The following is a 19,372-nucleotide window of genomic DNA, read 5'->3' on the forward strand; positions in this document are numbered from 1 at the left end:
GAATCTTTACATAACTCTGGAAAGAGAAAGTCAGTTTGATATATTTGGAACCTTTTTTATCAGTCTTCCATTGTCATTCTTTGACATTAACTTCTCTGTACGTATCATTTGGAGCAATACTTAAGAAAGTAATTAGCCAGGCCAATGGGGAAAAAAATAGTGCCTCCAGTACTTTTTAAACCATAAGTCTTTTTTTAACTGGACTTCTTCATAAATTTCTCTGGCTAGTTTCAAATTTAAATTCTCAGTTTATTACTGATTTTAAAAAATAAGCTTAGAAATGGGAGATGGATTTTATTTTTTTTTTAACTCATCTTCAATTTGCTTTTTAATACAATGGCATTCTTTTTTAACCATAGGTTAATCCAAGTCGACTTCCTGTGGTTATTGGAGGATTACTTGATGTTGATTGCTCTGAAGATGTTATTAAAAATTTGATTCTTGTTGTGAGAGGTCAGTTTTCTACCGATGAGCTTGTTGCTGAAGTTGAGAAAAGAAACAGGTATGGTACCATTTTATCCTGAGATAAATTAGTAGCTATTTGCAGTGTGGTAATAGATAAAAACATAGTTGTTTTGTTGCTTCATAACTACTCATGGAGGATAAATCCCTGGAGATACCTAGTTTAAAGATAAGCGGGCCGATCTATTACAGTTGTCATGTAGAAAATCTTAGATTAGTTGATCACTTTTCTGTTTTTTGTGGTGCTGGGGATGAGATCAAGGGCCTCTCTCATATCAGGCAAGCACGTTCCCACTGAACTCTGTCCCCACTGAGTTGATCACTTCTTTCCATGTTTATAATTATCAGCTGTATCATTTGATTTTGTGTGTGTGTTTAATGTAAACCATGTAGTAAGCATCCTTTTAGTTAGATATAACACACATGTATTTAACCACCAATTTTTCACTAATACAGTGCAGTAATTTTTTCAACTATAAGAAAAATATTTCCCCATGCCACTGTGGGTTTAAACTGATAATTACTGTAATAATATGAATCACGAATCTCTCTCTCTCTCTCTCTCTCTCTCTCTCTCTCTCTTTGGTACCAGGGATTGAGTGCAAAGGTGCTTAACCATTGAGCCACATCTCTAGCCCTTTTTATTTTTTTATTTTGATACAGGGCCTCACTAAATTGCTAAGGCAGGCTTTGAACTTGTGATCCTCCTGCCTCAGCCCCCTGAGATGCTGGGATTACAGACGTGCACCACCGTGCCTGACTGAATTATGAATTTCTAAAACAATAGCATATAGTATAAGCCCTTCTGAATCTTTTTATACTACTGAGTGTATTTATTTGGAACATTTTGAGAAAAAAGTGATTAAGAAGTGCTGATATAGGAAATGTGGTTGGTGGGTTGGTATAACAATGGGAAGTTACTCTGGCTATATATATCAAGAAGACACATTGGGTTTAATTTTAATCTGAGTTAGTATAAGTGACCTACAAATGGTATTCATGGAATTTATATTACAATATTTCAAACATGGAACACTTCTGCACTTAACAATCAATAATAAACAGTATAATACTTTAAAGTTTGAGCCTACTTTGAAATGATTTTTACATTGTAATAGTTGTGGTTTTTTAATATTTTTTTAGTTGTAGATGGACACAATACCTTTATTTTGTTTTATTTTTATGTGGTGCTGGGAATTGAACCCAGTGCTTCACGTGTGCTAGGCAAGTGCTCTAACACTGAGCCACAAGCCCAGCCCAACACTGTAATAGTTTTAACATTTAGAAATAGGTTCAGTTGAGTCTTAAGCCTTTATACTGAAAACAGTCATTATTATATGTTCTGAGCAAATAGCCAAATAGTTAGTTAGATAATTTGGTCTTTAAGTGACAACTTATATTATCATACACTTGAATCACTAATCTACATGTAGATTGACATAGAACATGTGTTTGCATTGCTTCTGTTTATGGGAGCTTGATTTTTGCCAATATTTTATATTTTTGGTACCAGAGATTGAACCCAGAGGTGCTTAATCTCAGAGCCCATCCCCAACCCTTTTTATAGTTTATTTTGAGACGGGGTCTGGCTAAATTGCTTAGTGCCCTGCTAAGTTGGGAGACTGGCTTTGAACTCGAGATCCTCCTGCTTCAGTCTCCTGAGCCACTGGGGATTATAGGTGTGTGCCACTGTGCCCAGTGATTTTTACCTTTATTACTAGAATAATTTTATGCTTTTGCTGTAGTGGTTATGTTCATTATAGCTATGTGAATTTGATAGTCAAAATAATGGAACAGTGGTTTTTTTCTGGCTGCTTTTAATATGTAAGTGAGTAAAAACCTCATGGTCATCAGAATTGTTGAAACATAAGTTATAGCTTAGTGAAACCATGACCCTTGGCTGGAATGAACATGTGACTGCTAGAACTATTAAACCCTGAGCTTCTAAATCTATCAGATTTTATTCTTGGTGTGTATTTAGGGTACTACCCCCTTTGGCTATAGGTAATGTTGTACATTAATTGTGTTAATTGTGTTGTACATAAATTGTGTTAATCATCTGGCCTTTCGCTTCAGATCCTCATCTCACTCCTATACTTTTTTTTTCTTCAAAATCTAGATAATGTTGTTTAATACAAAGAAAAATATGATCTGTGAATTTATAATCTGTCTTATATCTAGATGTAAGGAATTGGGTGTGTCTCATAGCTGATAGATTTGGAGGAGTGAAAAAGTTTTATATATCTTTTTGTGTAATCTTGGGCAACACAACCATTTCTTTAGTCTTAATTCCCCAATTTATAATAAAATTGTTCAGAATTAAAAATAATGTAGGGCTGGGGAGGTAGCTCAGTTGGTAGAGTGCTTGCCTTACAAGCACCAGGCCCTGGGTTCAATCTCCAGCACCATCAAAAAAAAAAAAGAGTACATGAAAGTACACTGTAGTTCGTAAGATACTTATAGTCAGCCTGTCAGGAGTGTGCTATTTATATTATAGTATGTGTGGTTTTGTGTTTTGTTTTCACTAGATTGAAACTGCTCCTGCCTTGGCTAGAGGCCAGAATTCATGAGGGCTGTGAGGAGCCTGCCACACACAATGCATTAGCCAAAATCTACATTGACAGTAATAACAACCCAGAGAGATTTCTTCGTGAAAATCCCTATTATGACAGTCGTGTTGTTGGAAAGTATTGTGAGAAGAGAGATCCACATCTGGCTTGTGTTGCTTATGAGCGTGGCCAGTGTGATTTGGAACTTATTAATGTGAGTATGGCTAATTGAATATGTACAGAGAAGGCTGCATTTTTTTAACCTGCTATATATTATCATGCTAGCAAAGTTTGAAGTTTGGAGTTTTGAAGGGATTTTAAGTTATACAGAAGCATTCTTGAGAGACAGGTGGTTTCTTTTCAAACTTTGTTTGGAAATTATGCTGAACCTGAAAGTGCCTAAAATAGTTAATTTTATATGTCCTTTATATGATTGGCTTTTTAACATTTTAATTATGCTAGCTTTATTATTCATGTTTTAATACACACATAACACACAGTATATGTATACACACACACATTTTCTTTAACAATATGAGGATAAGTTGTATACATCATAGCCTTGTACTCTTTCTGAAGTATATTTCCTAAGAATAAGGATAATTTCTTTAACCACATTGTGGATACTAGGTACAATTTGACATTTATAGGATACTTTAAAAACAATGTTTTATTTGTTTTGTCAGTTGACTAAACAATTGTTTAGTCAAAAATTGTTGTTGCAATTTTTTCCTATAGCTAGGATCACATATTGCATTAGATTGTCATGTTTGTAAAACAGTAGTCTTTTTTTCTGACTGTAAACTTTTAAAAATTGAGGTATAGTGATGTATCATTTTTAAGTGAATAGTTAAGTAGCTTCTAGTACATTTAGAAATGTTTCTTAATCACTTATTATCTAATGCCACCTTTTCATCTCTCCAAAGAGACCCTATGTTTAGTAATCAGTTTTCTCCACTTATCCCCCTCCCCCAACTCCAACCCCTGATAATCACCAAAACATATTTGATCTTTATTATTTACCTTTTCTGTATTTTTAAATGTTTTCAAAAGTAGGATATTTCTCACTTTGAGTTTCTCTGATTTATTGTGATTTGATTTACATTATATTTTCCATCCACAATGCTGCTTATGTGAAGTTTTATCTTATGCTGTTGCATCCAAAAGCACATGCTGTCCACTTGTCCCCTTTATGACATCCATTTTCATTGTTCTTTTTGTCTTGCTGCTTTGTGAGTAAACACTTAAAACTGCAAGTATCCCGTTGTTCCCCTCTCCTACTTTAGCATCTGTTGATTCTTGCTTAAACTACCTTTAATGTGTTGATTTGCAAAGTGAAGATTCTGAACTCTAGCATTTTCTCCATATTTATGTCTGTCTTTATTATTCATAGACTCATATAAATTTCCTGTTTTATTCAGTTAATAATCCATTAATATTATTTATGTTGATGCTCAAATTATCCCTGTTTTGGCCAGTGGAAACCTCTTTAATCTTCTTTGTTAATCTTTGTTTTATGGTCTCATTGTTCTTTGAGCACATCCTTATTTTCTGACATATGATACATCAGACTCATGTAGTCCTGGAATTAGCCATTTCTCAAGGGAACCCTTTTAATGCAGAATGGTATTAGAAATTAAGATCATAGGTAGGGCTTCTAGGATCTTTGAGTGGTTACAGGTAAGATTATATACCACACACACACACACACACACACACACACATACATGTATACTTGGAAAACTAAGTATATAAGAATAGCTAATAAAACACTGATGAGAAAGCCTTAAAGGTAGATTACCCCTATGAGATAATTAGAGCACTTTAGAAAGCCTCTGTAAATAGTGCATAACTGGTGTCTGAACAAACAGACTGGTAGAGCAGACTAGAATACAACAGTAAAGTTGCCAGAAATTATAACTGTTTGGTTCTGTTCTTTCTATTGATGGAATTTCAGTAGGAAAAAGTTGGGTGTGATTTATTCAAGATTATGTGTAAAGTAGATTTCTTTTCCTATAAAACTGGGTTTTGATTGGAAATAACTTTTAAAATTAAGTTTATTCTGTAAAAAATATTTACTTTGAAATTAATCTTTCCTATCTCATTTAGGTTTGCAACGAGAATTCCCTTTTCAAAAGTCTTTCCCGCTACCTGGTACGTCGAAAGGATCCAGAATTGTGGGGTAGTGTGCTGCTGGAAAGCAATCCTTACAGGAGACCCCTAATTGATCAGGTAAAATTGACAGATGTGGTTGATTTAACTTTTTACTTGGAAAAAAATCTTATTTCTCATGATATATTGAAATATTGCAAATGTGTCATATTTACCTATGAGAGAAGGCAATAAAAATACAGGGAGATTGAGCTGGATACAGTGCCATGTGCCTGTAATCGCAGTGATTCAGGAGGCTGAGGAAGGACAATTGCAAATTTGAGACCAACTTCAGCACGTCAGTGAAATCATGTCTCAAAATTGAAGATTTTTTAAAATAGTACTGGGGATGTACCTCAGTGGTAGAGTGCTTTGGGTTCACTCCCCAGTACTGCGACTAAATAAAAAAGAAAGAAAATTTAGGTTCTACTATATATAAATATCTGTAAATTGACCTGGACATATAATATTACATGTGTTAAGAAAAATAAATTCCCAGAAACATGATTTAATTACATGAAATTTAATTCATTGTGGTTAAAATGAAAATAACAAACTCAACATTAATATCTGAAAAGTTACAAAAGTATTGAAAACATTCAAGGCAGTGATAAGTTAGCACAAGGAAAGGATTGATAATAGAAACTAGCATTCCCAGTGAGTAGATGTTAAGTACTAGTAAGCGTAGAATAGCAAATGGAGCTCCATTAAAAAATTCAAAACATTTTTAATGCCCAAAGTATTGAATGTTATTATAATGCATTGTAAATTCTTCTGATAGTAATATAAATACAATGTTTTGAAAAAGAATAGAGGTAGTTAATTTTTCATTACTTCCCTTGGAAGTGTTTGTAAGGAATATTCCCAAGTTGAAAGCTTCATGGAAAAAAAAAAATACTCATTGCAATATCTAGGTACCATGAAATTAGCCAGAAATAGAGGAATTAGTGACTTTATGATTCCACATCTAGGTGGTTAAATGATATGTAACCATCAAAGTGATAATGATGAGTGTTAGTATAATGTTTTAATCAGGGAAAAGATAGAAATTATAAAATTAGGGTGATTTTTTTTTTCAACAAAGTAGAATTATACATCATTCATGTAGGCTTGTGTAGAAAGATCTTTGTTGAATTTAAAGGTATTTTTCCTTAATTCTTTCTATTTCACTTTTTCTAGTGAGAGGCCAGTTTATTCTTATTCGATAATATTTTTTAAATCCACCTTGATTTTCAGTAACTATGCCCTACGTATTCTCTGTAGGTTGTACAGACAGCCTTATCTGAGACTCAGGACCCTGAAGAAGTATCAGTAACTGTCAAGGCTTTCATGACTGCAGACCTTCCTAATGAACTCATTGAGCTTTTGGAGAAAATTGTCCTTGATAACTCTGTATTCAGTGAACACAGGTATGTTCAGAGGGAGCCACTGGTTATTTTTTTCAGTCTTAATTATAGCCTGTTCGTTTTGGGAAAGAACACAAAACAGATTAGAGAAAGTTGCCTGAATTCTCATTCTGCTAATGTTCTCACCCTTCACACCCTACATTCTGAAACAGAAACCCTTCTAGAGCTACAGAGATTATTCTCAATGACTGACAGGCTTTTTATGTAATATTGTTAAATGTCTTTTTTTTTCCCCCCTAAAGGAATCTTCAAAACCTCCTTATCCTCACTGCAATTAAGGCTGACCGTACACGTGTTATGGAGTATATTAACCGCCTGGATAATTATGATGCCCCAGATATTGCCAATATTGCCATCAGCAATGAGCTCTTTGAAGAAGCATTTGCCATTTTCCGAAAGTTTGATGTCAACACTTCAGCAGTGCAGGTAACTAACTCTTTAGGTTACATAAATCAAATTATTAAACATAATTCCTTTTCTTGATTCAGAGTATGCATTGTTCTATGAGGGTGGGCTTTGGTTGCTGTGATAACAGAAGAACAATAAAATGCTGACAGTTTAAATGTAATTGCCTTGGATAACATCCAGTTTACCCTAACCATAATTCAAAAATTATTGCCTAGGTATTGATTGAACATATTGGAAACTTGGATCGTGCATATGAGTTTGCTGAACGCTGCAATGAACCTGCGGTCTGGAGTCAACTTGCAAAAGCCCAGTTGCAGAAAGGAATGGTGAAAGAAGCCATTGATTCTTATATCAAAGCAGATGATCCTTCGTCCTACATGGAAGTTGTTCAAGCAGCCAATACTAGTGGTATGACTTACTACCTTTAGGCATTTGATCAAGAAATTATCTCAGAAAATGATCAAGTAAGATACTTGTCTATTTTTGATTGTGTAGGAGTTGGGTATGCTTGGTTACTTGTGAAAACTTTTAACCGCCATCCCAGTGCCGATAAAGACAGGTGCATTTTGTAAATTTAAAAGAGCCGTGGGGCTCTGGGTGTGGTTAATGCCTGTAATCCTAGTGGTTTAGGAGTCTGAGGCAGGAGGATTGCAAGTTCAAAGCCAGTCTCAGCAACTAATGAAACCTGTCTCAAAATAAAATATAAAAAGAGGGCTGGGGATATAGTTTAGTGGGTAATCACCCCTGGCTTCAATCCCTTGTATTTAAAAAAAAGAAAAAAACCTATGGGGAAGATTAATTTTGTTTTGACGTCTCTAGAAACTCTAGTTTTATAACTTAAAGGGAAAAGAGAATTTAGTTATTCATTTGGTCAGTGATAATACAGAAGTCGTAATGGAATTTTTGCAATTTTAAATATAATGCACAGTTTCAATTTAATAATTATTTCCTTGAAAAAGGAAATTAGTAATAGTTCTCCTTTATTTGGTTGAAAAGAAAAACTAGGATGTTAGTATATGGAGTTATTTTTTTTTTTCTTTGTGTGCTTAGGAAACTGGGAAGAACTGGTGAAGTACTTGCAGATGGCCCGTAAGAAGGCTCGGGAATCCTATGTGGAGACAGAATTGATATTCGCACTGGCTAAAACAAACCGCCTTGCAGAGTTAGAAGAATTCATCAATGGGCCAAATAATGCTCATATCCAGCAAGTGGGTTTCCTGATGAGATTTTTTTTTAAACAATGTAAAACTAAATAGTTGAACAACTTTATTAGCTAGCTTACTAGAAGAAACATATCATAACTGAAGAATCCAGTGGAAAAATCTTAAAGGATAACAAATTGCTTTTCAGTATTAAGTTGTGAATTTGGAAAGAGAATTGATATAAGGCTATTATACTGAAAATTCATTATCTCACCCCCTTAGGTTGGTGACCGTTGTTACGATGAGAAAATGTATGATGCTGCTAAATTGTTGTACAATAATGTTTCTAATTTTGGACGCTTGGCATCTACCCTTGTTCACTTGGGTGAATATCAGGCAGCTGTCGATGGAGCTAGAAAAGCTAATAGTACACGAACATGGAAAGAGGTAATCTAAATACAAGTTTGAAGAATTAAGATCTTACTTGAAAATGTTCTTTATACTGATTAGTTGAAATAATTAGCCATGTTTACATTTGAATTCACGTTATGTAACTGTTGTAGGTCTGCTTTGCCTGTGTAGATGGGAAAGAGTTCCGTCTTGCTCAGATGTGTGGGCTTCATATTGTAGTACATGCAGATGAATTAGAGGAACTTATCAACTACTATCAGGTAATGAACAAGATTTGGGTGGGGAGGGGTGATGCATGGGGATTGAACCCAGGGGCACTTAAGGACTTGAGCCATATCCCATCCTTTTTTATATTTTGAGACTGTGTCTCCCTAAGTTGCTTGGAGCCTCGCTAAAATTGCTGAGGCTGGCCTTGAACTTGTGATCCTGCCTCAGCCTCCAGAGCCACTGGAATTACATGAGTTTTTTTATGAACTAAGACCCTTTGCCACAGATCTTATCTTTAATTGCATGTTTCTCTTGTTTAGGATCGTGGATATTTTGAAGAACTGATAACCATGTTGGAAGCCGCATTAGGACTTGAGCGAGCTCACATGGGCATGTTTACCGAATTAGCTATTCTATATTCTAAATTTAAGCCACAGAAAATGAGGGAGCACCTGGAGCTATTCTGGTCCAGAGTGAACATTCCTAAGGTAACCAGCCTTCACCATTGTGAGGCAATTTTATAACTAAAACTAATATTTTAAAATACCTTTATTTTTTTAAGGCTGTTGGCTGGAATGAGCTACCCATATCTAAAACAATTAAGTTTTTCTTATGCAGGTGCTAAGAGCTGCAGAGCAAGCTCATCTTTGGGCAGAACTGGTGTTTTTGTATGACAAGTATGAAGAATATGATAATGCCATAATTACCATGATGAATCATCCAACAGATGCATGGAAAGAAGGGCAGTTCAAAGATATCATTACCAAGGTGTGTACCTTCTTTAGAGGATAAAGGCTTCAGAAGGAAAATGCTCATTGGGAAAGAACTCTGACTTACATGTGAATTTTTCTGTTTTAGGTTGCCAATGTGGAACTATATTACAGAGCAATACAGTTCTACTTAGAATTCAAGCCTCTGTTGTTAAATGATTTGCTGATGGTGCTGTCTCCACGGTTGGATCACACTCGTGCAGTCAATTATTTCAGCAAAGTAAGAATTGTAAACCAAACTTCATAGTGAGGAATTAAGACATATCTGAATAACTGTTATTCCTAGAACTTCAACAATATGCTACCTTTATAACAGACTTTTTTTTTATGCTTTAAAGGTTAAACAGCTACCACTGGTGAAACCATATTTGCGTTCAGTTCAGAACCACAACAACAAATCTGTGAATGAATCACTGAACAACCTCTTTATTACAGAAGAAGATTATCAGGTAAAATCTTTTGATTCTTATACATACTCTAAAAACTCGGGTTATGATTAGCTTCTGCAATTAAGCTCTACAATAAAAACACTCATTCTTTAGGATTGTTTAAAAAAAAAAAAGGTATGCCTAGGATCTGAATTTAGTAAGGTTTTTAGGATTAATAAATGTGATAATTAAGTGCCAGGTTCTCAGAATTATGTTTAGATGAATCTTATGTATTTCTTAGGGGAAAAAAATGGTGTGCTTACTTCACCTCTAATATCCAGGTCACAGGGAGTCAAAAAAGTCTGTGATCTCTTAACGACCGCATAAAACTTTTTTGTGATTATTTTTTAACTATTCATTACTCTTCTTGCCTAATGTCTTTTAATTTTCTCCTGTTAAAGATTTCACACAAAATATAATAGAGTTAAGGTTAAGCTAGACACCTTGTTTCTTTCTTATACTGTTAGCACGAGTTTCTTTGAGGTTCAGAGCCCATGCTGATCTCTCACTGAATATCATGTTGAGTTATATCGGGAGTTTCTCTAGAGTATAAGTTCTTCCAAATTACACATTCTGTCCTATGCCTAAGCAAATTAGTCTTGATACTGGAAACCTTGGAGAAAATTGCATCTTTAGAAAATCATCCAGTACATTGGAGGAGTTGTTATAAAATCAGATTGAAGAAACTTCATGACTTTTCACAGATTACAACTTTGTAGTTTGATGCTTGAATCTAGGCCATCATATTACATGTTACCATCTAATGGTCTCCATGATAAAGAAGTATGGAGCATGACTATTAAGTTAAAAGAAGACATTGATTTGACATGTGTGTGGCTTTTTTTTTTTTTTTTTTAAGGCTCTGCGAACATCAATAGATGCTTATGACAACTTTGACAATATTTCACTTGCTCAGCGTTTGGAAAAACATGAACTCATTGAGTTTAGAAGAATTGCTGCTTATCTCTTCAAAGGCAACAATCGTTGGAAGCAGAGTGTAGAGCTGTGCAAGAAAGACAGCCTTTATAAGGTTGATAAAATTGGTGGGGTGGGGCTGTTTAACCAACCCTAAAATGGGCATGTATATACATACAAGTGATTCTGTAAAAGTGTTAGTTTTACATACCCATTTGAGGAGATAGTAATTAAAATTAGTGCATTTCTTGACTGAGGGGCTTGTTGTTTAAGCCACACCTCTGTTAAAAAAGTTAAATTTTTTTGAGCCTATTGTTTTTCTTTTCCTTTACAAACCCAGACTTAAGTTTTTAAGCTTCTATTGTAGTACTTGGTTTACCAGTTACTTTTGTTTGGGTTTGATGTTTGATCTCATTGTTCCTTTAAATAGGATGCAATGCAGTATGCGTCTGAATCTAAGATACTGAGTTGGCTGAAGAACTCCTACAGTGGTTTTTGCAGGAAGAAAAAAGAGAGTGCTTTGGAGCTTGTCTCTTTACCTGTTATGATCTTTTAAGGCCAGACGTTGTCCTGGAAACTGCATGGAGGCACAACATCATGGATTTTGCCATGCCTTATTTCATCCAGGTCATGAAGGAATATTTGACCAAGGTAATGACTCTTCTAAGTGTATTCAAAACCAGTTATCATAAGAATATGTAAAATTCTATGTGCAGGTTTTTTGAAAGTGTTTTCTGTAGTAGAATTAAGTCATTTAATTGATCATAAGTACTCCTGTGGAATGTTTTTAATAGCTGACAAATGACATAGAACTAGAAAGGGAGCCCTCAGTGTATTTCTTAGGGTAAATAGTATTCTGTGTTTTGTGTTAATAGTCACTAATTTAAAAAATAGTGTATTAAGATGAATTCTATATCTCAGATGTCCTTTAATATTATTATAGATTTCCTTTTATTTGGCTGATTCCTGACTTTATGTCTGTGCCTGTTTCCTGTGAGGAAGTTGCATTTATATTCTTAACATCCTATTAATCTTAATAAAATTTGTATAGTTGAACCCCTAATTTTAAAATATCTTAGGCTGGGTGTAGTGGTATATGCCTGTAATCCCAGCTACTGGGGAGGCTGATGCAGGAAATTCTCAAATTCCAGGCCAGCCTGTCTCAATATAAAAAAGGGTTGGGGACATAGCTGAGTAGTAGAGTACACACCTAGCGTGTGTGATCACCTTGGGTTTAATCCCCAGTACTGCAGAAATGAAAAGATTTGAAGACGGTCAATTTTGTCAAAGCAACACATGCTTAAAATCAAAGTTTTATGTCTGATCCCTTTGCCTGCCTTATTAAATGTAGAAAAACACTATTAACAACCCACAGTAACTGAATTTTCCCTTAGGATATCACCTAATTAGATACCATTGTGTTCAGTTAAGATTTTTTAAATTTTTAAAGAATTAACATTTTATACAGAGAAAAAAGTTGACTAATCGTAGCCATAGATGAGAATAGTTTCTTTTCTTATGCATAATGCCAACTTTTGAGACCTGGCTCTAAGCTGCTGTTAACCTAAATGCTGTAAATTTTACTAGCGATTAAGCTGCTTTCTTTCACACTTACTTTAGCATAAATTCTTCTGCAGTAAGCTCTGAAGTTAAAAAAGATTCTAAATTTTGCTTCCAGTATGCCCTTTATTTTCACTTTTCTTATACCTTTTTTAGTGGTTAGATGTTTCTCCCCTAAACCTTTGTTGCTGATTCTACCTTTTTATGCTCGATATGGAATTTGATTTTTTCTAAGCTGCACCTTCTGAATTCCTTTGCAGGTTGATGCAATAAAGGAAAAGGTGAAAGTTGATTCTTTTCCATCTTTAAGTCTGGAGGACTAAGTCTAAGGAATTTGCATGATTTTTTTTCCTTCCTTTTCTACACTGCTGCTGCTGCTTTTTCCCCCCCAATAAATTTTCACTAAAGCCTCTGCAAGTCCCTTGAAACATAACTATAATAGAGCTCTAGGACATTAGTAGATGTTTGCTACTAATCGGCTAATAGGCTTTAGGAAGGGCAGGAGGCTAATCAGTAGTTGGTTCACAGTCTCTCTTAAATATATTATTAAAAACTGAGCATGGTGAGTTTCCATATTGATTCCAAACTCTCAGGAAATTTCTTTTCCCTGTCAGGGTATCTGGGCCATAGTAGGACTTTCTTAATATTTGAAATAAATTAAAACAGCCTCTGGTTTTATTTGTGAGCTTGCCTGACAGTTGTTGAATTTATATATGTATATACATGCCCTAAAAGGCTTTTGGGTTTTTTTGTTTTGTGTTTTTTTGTTTTGGTGGGGGGAGGTTTGGTATTGAAGGACTGTGATCCAGTTTCTGATCTCTTGATTCTTACTAATTTTTTGCTGAAAGTAGATACAAGAGATACTAGCTGCTTCCGAAGAGACTTTCCTCATGTTTCTCCAGGTGTCCAGTTCTATGGTGCTAGTCCATGTTTAAGAGTAATCAAAAGCTGTTTAATCATGAGAGCCAAGCTTGCTATTATAAATATTGATGAGCAACATGTTTTATTTCTGTTTATAATGAAGCAATATTAACTTCTTTCTAAAATATAAAAGCACACCTAAAGTTAACCTAAAATTTGCTCTCTTACTGATTAGTTGACTTGTCCAAGAATGCCAAATTTAGGCACCTTTTGGTTGCTGCTTCCTTCATTGGCTTGTCTCCATCCCAGTATAAATGAAACAAACTTAATAAATTGTGGTTGGAAAAGGGTGGGAGAGTAAAGGAGAGTTGAAACAAATTTAAAAGAATTTGGGTGGGGGCAATGCCTTGGGATTATGTTGAACCAAACTGGAGTCACCACTGGAACTTAGGGCAAACCTGAGTAAAATGCATTGTGTGTGAGACCCTTCAGCAGCTAGTAAGCAAGGCAGTTAGAAAGCGTGTGTGTGAAAAACAGGTAATTGAACTGCAGTGTTATGCATTGTTTTAAATCAAGCATGTACAAGTCATTGCAATTACATCATACTACTTTGAAACTCCTATAGCATTGCTGTGGGCTGTGTGTGTTTCTTGAGAGCCTGTATAGCACCAGTCATCTCCAGACCTCACTTCTTGCTTCAGTACTTTTGCCTTTTTTTCATGCACACATACACAAAATAACTGACTGCATGTTAACTTTTCCTCTGCAGCATATTGCAGTCTTTGTGGAAAAGCCTTTTACATCTTAGTGATTTAACAGTAGTACAGATGGAACTGAATTCAGTGACATGATTACCCATAATTTTTCTTGTTAAATCCAAGGATCAGAAACTTTTGTTACAGCTCTTAACAAAAGCTTGTGTTCATAAAAGCCTTCTCTGGTTTTCTCTTTTGAGCAATCTAAATTGGGTTAATGGAAACAAAAATTGAATGTTCCTGTTCCAGAGGCTGTCCTATTATATACAAAAATCAAAAATTTTTGCTTATCTTACTTCTTCAGGTCCCCCACTGCCACCCCAGCTTGCCTATGTCTATGCCTGGACATTGTGATACTGCCAGTTCTTCTAAGGCTTCCATGTAGGACCTCTGTGTTTAACATCCAACTCATTGACTTTTAAACACGTTTTTATTTGTTTTAGATTCTTTCCCTTCCATAGCTCACTCTTGTATAGAGCAGTTAGGTTAGCAAAAACCTGTTTGACCTTTGATGGCACAGAACTGTGCTTTAAATTTTATAACTGAATAATTTTATGTCATTTTTGGATGCCAAACAGTGGGTATTTCACATGGTCCTTATATTCCATGATAGTTTTTAATTTATATAAGGTTAATTGATAACAATCATATAGGCTATAATATAGGATAATAGCATACTAAAGCAAATCAATCCATATTTTTAGGGTAGACAAACCACAGTTCATTTGAAGGACTGTAGAGTCTAAACTTACTTTTCTCAAACTTCCAGTTTGCTGACAAATTGGGATGGATTAGACCCATATTGTATTTAATATGTAATAGTGGAAATAAGTACAAAAGACTGTCCTAACCTAATGACCTATGTTAAGATTTAGACACTATTTTAATAGTTCCAAATAGAACCAAAGACTGCTTTAACATTTTAAAACCTGGTTTTTACAACTTTTCCACTGAAGTCTGCATCTTTTCTTTTCTTTTTTTTTTTTGTGAGTGATTTGTCACTACTTGCCTTTCTGTAGAAAATACAGTGAATATTCATAAAGGTTTTCTCCCTACACTATGCTCCTCAAGCTCACCCAACACACTTACGAACTTGAAAACCATTAGTAACATATAACAGATTTGAAATTTAGTGTTAGAATATAACAACAGACAAATTATACAACTTTGGTTGAGATATCAACTTTTATATTTTAAGTATTTAAATATAAGTTAAAAAATAAATATAATATAAAAGGCAACGGAAGTTGTGTGGTGTAGGAGATTCCTAACCTCAGGATCCTATGGTTACTTCTCTTTAGTTCATCACAGAATTACAGAATCAAATTGTGTTAGCCCTTGAAGGAACTTTGTAGATACTTTCCCCCCCAATCTTCTCATTAGAGAAGGAAATTTGAGGGCCAATATGGTGGTTTGCCAAAGTTCCAACTAGTTAATAGTAGTCAGTAGAAGGATCTAAGTATTCCCACTTCTATCTTTCATAAATACACTTGGATTCCTCTACAAAATTATTTCTCATACTATCCACTTTGATGTAGAATAGCTAGTATATAATAGCCATTTACTTCTTGCTGAATTAAAAGTAAAAATTTTCTTCTCAAAGAAATAGGGGCAAAATCAGGCTACCTAGTTATTGCTTTGGAAAGAGAGCCATGTAGTATTAAAATGAACAGCCTGACTTTACACAAAAAGATTGAATGTGGAGCCACTTGGGTCTTAAGCTTCAGTCTGTACATGTAACCAAAATCAGAAAGCTATGTACAGTAGGCAAGAAAATAGTTTATTCTGCACAAATAGTTAAAGTAATCATTAGACTGATTTCACATTTTTGAATACCATATCCTTTGGGGGAGAAAAGTCTTGCTGGTTCATGAGTTCATCATTATCTTTGATAGGGTATAAACTTCATTTGAAAAAGTGGTTCCTTCTTGTTTTCTCCCTCCCTCAGGCTGCATCCTAGCATGCCCAGTTTTAGCCTGGCGTGAGCTTTTATGGCATTTATAAATCCCTCCTTCCTGAGGGTTTATAATGACAGTGCTGAAAACCACCTTGACTGAAGTATGAACATTGCCATTGAATTTGAGGGGGCCTGAGAATGTTCTTTCCAGTCTGTTTTATTTTGACAGAATTTAACATACTAAGGCTTTTCCACTTTCTGCCATAAACCTAGGTTTATAATACTTTTGAGGTACTAATTGACATAATCTGTTTTTCTTCAGGTGGATAAATTAGATGCTTCAGAATCACTGAGAAAAGAAGAAGAACAAGCTACAGAGACACAACCTATTGTTTATGGTAATCTTTTTCTTTTTAACCTCAGATATGTATTAGACAAATACTTATTCTTTAGAGACTCTACTTCAAATAGAAATAAAATAAGCTTCTAACATGCAAAAGTTTAGCTGAGGTAAGGAATATTTCTCCCTACTGTCATTGTTTTTCTGAGGATAGTCTTAAAACAGGCATTAACATTATTTACATTATTTAACATTATTTAATTATTAATTATAAGGAATATCTCAAAAACAGCCTTTAAAGATCATAACCTAGATTTTGCTTTGGTCAAAGAAATATTTGTTCATAAGTTACTGAGAAAGAAATACGGAATTCAATTTTCAGAAGAGCAAAAGGTGATAGAATTTGTCAAAGCTGTCTTTAATGTGCTTTGCATAAAGAACACATCCTCACTTAAATTCTAACTGGGTCAGAGAATGGGGTAGAGTTTCTGTTTGAGAACTTTCCAGAGACACAAGGTATTCAAAGTATCAAGTGATTTAAGTGCAATTTAATTTCTTCTTATCCTCCTATCTGGATCACTTCCCCTTTCCATTTCATACTTGGTGAACTTTCATTTCAACAATGAATTTGGGGCTGGGGAGATAGCTAAGTTGGCAGAGTGCTTGCCTTGCAAGGCCCTGGGTTCAATCCCCAGCACCACAAAAAAAAAAGAATTTGAAGATTATAGTTTTAAATAGGTGTTCTAATGATGGGAGCATGAAAAGATAACCATTATATCTTAGGCTACTAAGGAAAATGACTATATACAAATTAACTGGGACATTATTTCTGTTTTGGGGGTGAGTACTGGGGACCCTGTGCCACATCCACAGCCCAGTTTTCTTTTTTATTTAGAGACAAGGTCTCACTGATTGCTTAGCACCTCGCCATTGTTGAGGCTGGCTTTGAACTCATGATCCTCCTGCCTCAGCCTCCTGAGCTCTGGGATTGTAGGCATGTCCCAGCTTCCAGGACATTATTTCTTTTTACTATAGATAAAAAAGTATGTGGGAAATTTAGGAGACAAGATAGTTTTGCGAAAGTTGGGAAAGGTAAATTTAACATGGATTCTTAAGAGGTGTTGCACAATGTTTGACATATCAGATGTAGGAAGTGGCAGGAGAAAAATCATGGTGAATGTAATAATTTTGGATGTATCTACTGAATTTGGCCTTCATGGTGTTTTAATGAGGCAATTGAAAATAGTTAAGGTTTCAAAATAGACATCAGTATCAAGGTTAGAGATGAATTTTTGTAAACTGGTTTTCAAAAATTATTTATTCACTAAAGACAAACATTGGTTGTTATCCACAAAAGGAGAGACACATTGATGCTGTCTGAAGCATCAATGAAGAAAACTCACTGTAGGTTCATGTTCTAGTGTGAGATTAAGAATATTAGTTTTGCAGGGGTAAGGAAAGGTGTTATGTTTTCTTTAAGGCAAGTTCTTTACAGGTCATGTTTTCTTTATGTGGTTAACAACTATATAAACTTCCTAAAAGAAAAAGTGTTAATCCAGCATTTGATACAGGGTACATGCTCATGTATTTCATACCTAATACATATTTGAATGTCCTACTTTTTATTACCATCTCTAAATCAGAACTGGATTTTTCGCTAGAAATGCATTAGGTTTCATTATCAAACATTTTAAATCAGAAATTTGAATTAAATTTAAAAGATCAGTTATATTAAAACATGCCAGTTAAACAATTTAAAATTTCCTGTGCTGAGTTTGTCACTCAATAGAATGTGCAAGTACCATATGATAGACTTGTTGGCAGAAGTCTGGCGCGATAGTGTCTGTCATGTGTGCATGTGTATATTGCTTTAAATGATAGGAAGTTCTGGCTCTCACCCCTGCACTATTGGCTTTTTAGGCAGGACCCTTCTTAGGGTAAGACCGAATTCCAAATTGTCAGTCAAAAGTTCCCCCACATAACTTAGAATAAGTTGTAATTATTTTGCTAGGGTGAGGGATATTGTGATGTAGTCTCATAATGCTAACAGTTTATCCTGCTTTCTTTGTTTGCTTCTTTAGGTCAGCCCCAGCTGATGCTGACAGCAGGACCCAGTGTTGCAGTCCCTCCCCAGGCACCTTTTGGTTATGGTTATACTGCACCACCTTATGGGCAGCCACAGCCTGGCTTTGGATACAGCATGTGAGAAGGAAAGCTGATCCTGTAGTCTCCTATTTTCGTACTGAAACATCGTCTCTACCCACTTCTCAGTTTATAAATGGGGAAACTGGCAACGTGTTCTCGTAACCTTTATTTCATGAAGGACTACTTTACTTGTTTCTAACTATAAACTATGGATCACCTATGTTTAAAACCTTATTTCACATTCCGCATCATTTTAGAATTTATTTTCAAAGGGGAATAGTATTACGTGGGCTTTTTCCCCCTCCTCGTTCTTTGAAAAACTGCTTAATATTCAATCTATTGTGAAGAACCTGATTTGCACTCTGTAGTGTTTGAAGAAACAAACTCTAATATTGAATCTCTTAAATTTAGTGTATGTAAACTGCTTACAATATGTATTGTCTAAATGCATTTAAATCTTTTATTCAGTGAAAAGCTAAAGCAAAAATACTGGTATCTGACCATACCGTGCAAGACTGTCAAGGCCAACAAAGAAACACTAATCAGCATATCCTACATTGGATTGCAGTGCTCTCCAAATTATTTGAAAAATGCATACAGACAACTTGCCTGATTTTTAAATGAGCATAAAGGCCCTTTAACCTATGCAGGTTTCCCCATTATGCATATAGAAAATGCTAGTGTGTTTTGCTCACTTCATATGTAACAGATGCCCTTATGTTGTGCTGTATCCTGTGCTTTTTCTGTGGGACCATTCCATTCAGGAACAAAGAGCACCATGATTCCAATCTTGTGTGTATTTACTAACCCTTCCCCTGAGGTTTGTGTATGTTGGATATTGTGGTGTTTTAGATCACTGAGTGTACAGAAGAGAGAATTCAAACAAAATATTGCTGTTCTTCAGTTTTGTTTGTGGAATTTGAAATTACTCCAATTTAAAATAAATTACTGGACTGTGGAAATAA

At 34.9% G+C, this 19,372-nt stretch overlaps 1 protein-coding gene across 1 annotated transcript in view; it reads left to right on the forward strand.

Annotated features, from left to right (window-relative positions):
• Cltc (clathrin heavy chain) overlaps window positions 1–19,372 on the forward strand; it is a 64,277-nt gene extending 44,905 nt beyond the window's left edge. Inside the window, 19 exon segments of the mRNA XM_047543684.1 lie at window positions 360–502; window positions 2,991–3,225; window positions 5,121–5,243; window positions 6,426–6,571; window positions 6,811–6,994; window positions 7,192–7,384; window positions 8,027–8,184; window positions 8,401–8,565; window positions 8,682–8,789; window positions 9,057–9,224; window positions 9,355–9,504; window positions 9,595–9,726; window positions 9,845–9,955; window positions 10,794–10,964; window positions 11,280–11,304; window positions 11,307–11,500; window positions 12,670–12,690; window positions 16,245–16,320; window positions 18,344–19,372. Coding sequence (XP_047399640.1) covers window positions 360–502; window positions 2,991–3,225; window positions 5,121–5,243; window positions 6,426–6,571; window positions 6,811–6,994; window positions 7,192–7,384; window positions 8,027–8,184; window positions 8,401–8,565; window positions 8,682–8,789; window positions 9,057–9,224; window positions 9,355–9,504; window positions 9,595–9,726; window positions 9,845–9,955; window positions 10,794–10,964; window positions 11,280–11,304; window positions 11,307–11,500; window positions 12,670–12,690; window positions 16,245–16,320; window positions 18,344–18,468 — 2,628 coding nt within the window. The 3' untranslated portion in view covers window positions 18,469–19,372.

This window comes from Sciurus carolinensis, chromosome 3, assembly GCF_902686445.1.
Source record: "Sciurus carolinensis chromosome 3, mSciCar1.2, whole genome shotgun sequence".
Lineage (NCBI taxonomy): Eukaryota > Metazoa > Chordata > Mammalia > Rodentia > Sciuridae > Sciurus > Sciurus carolinensis.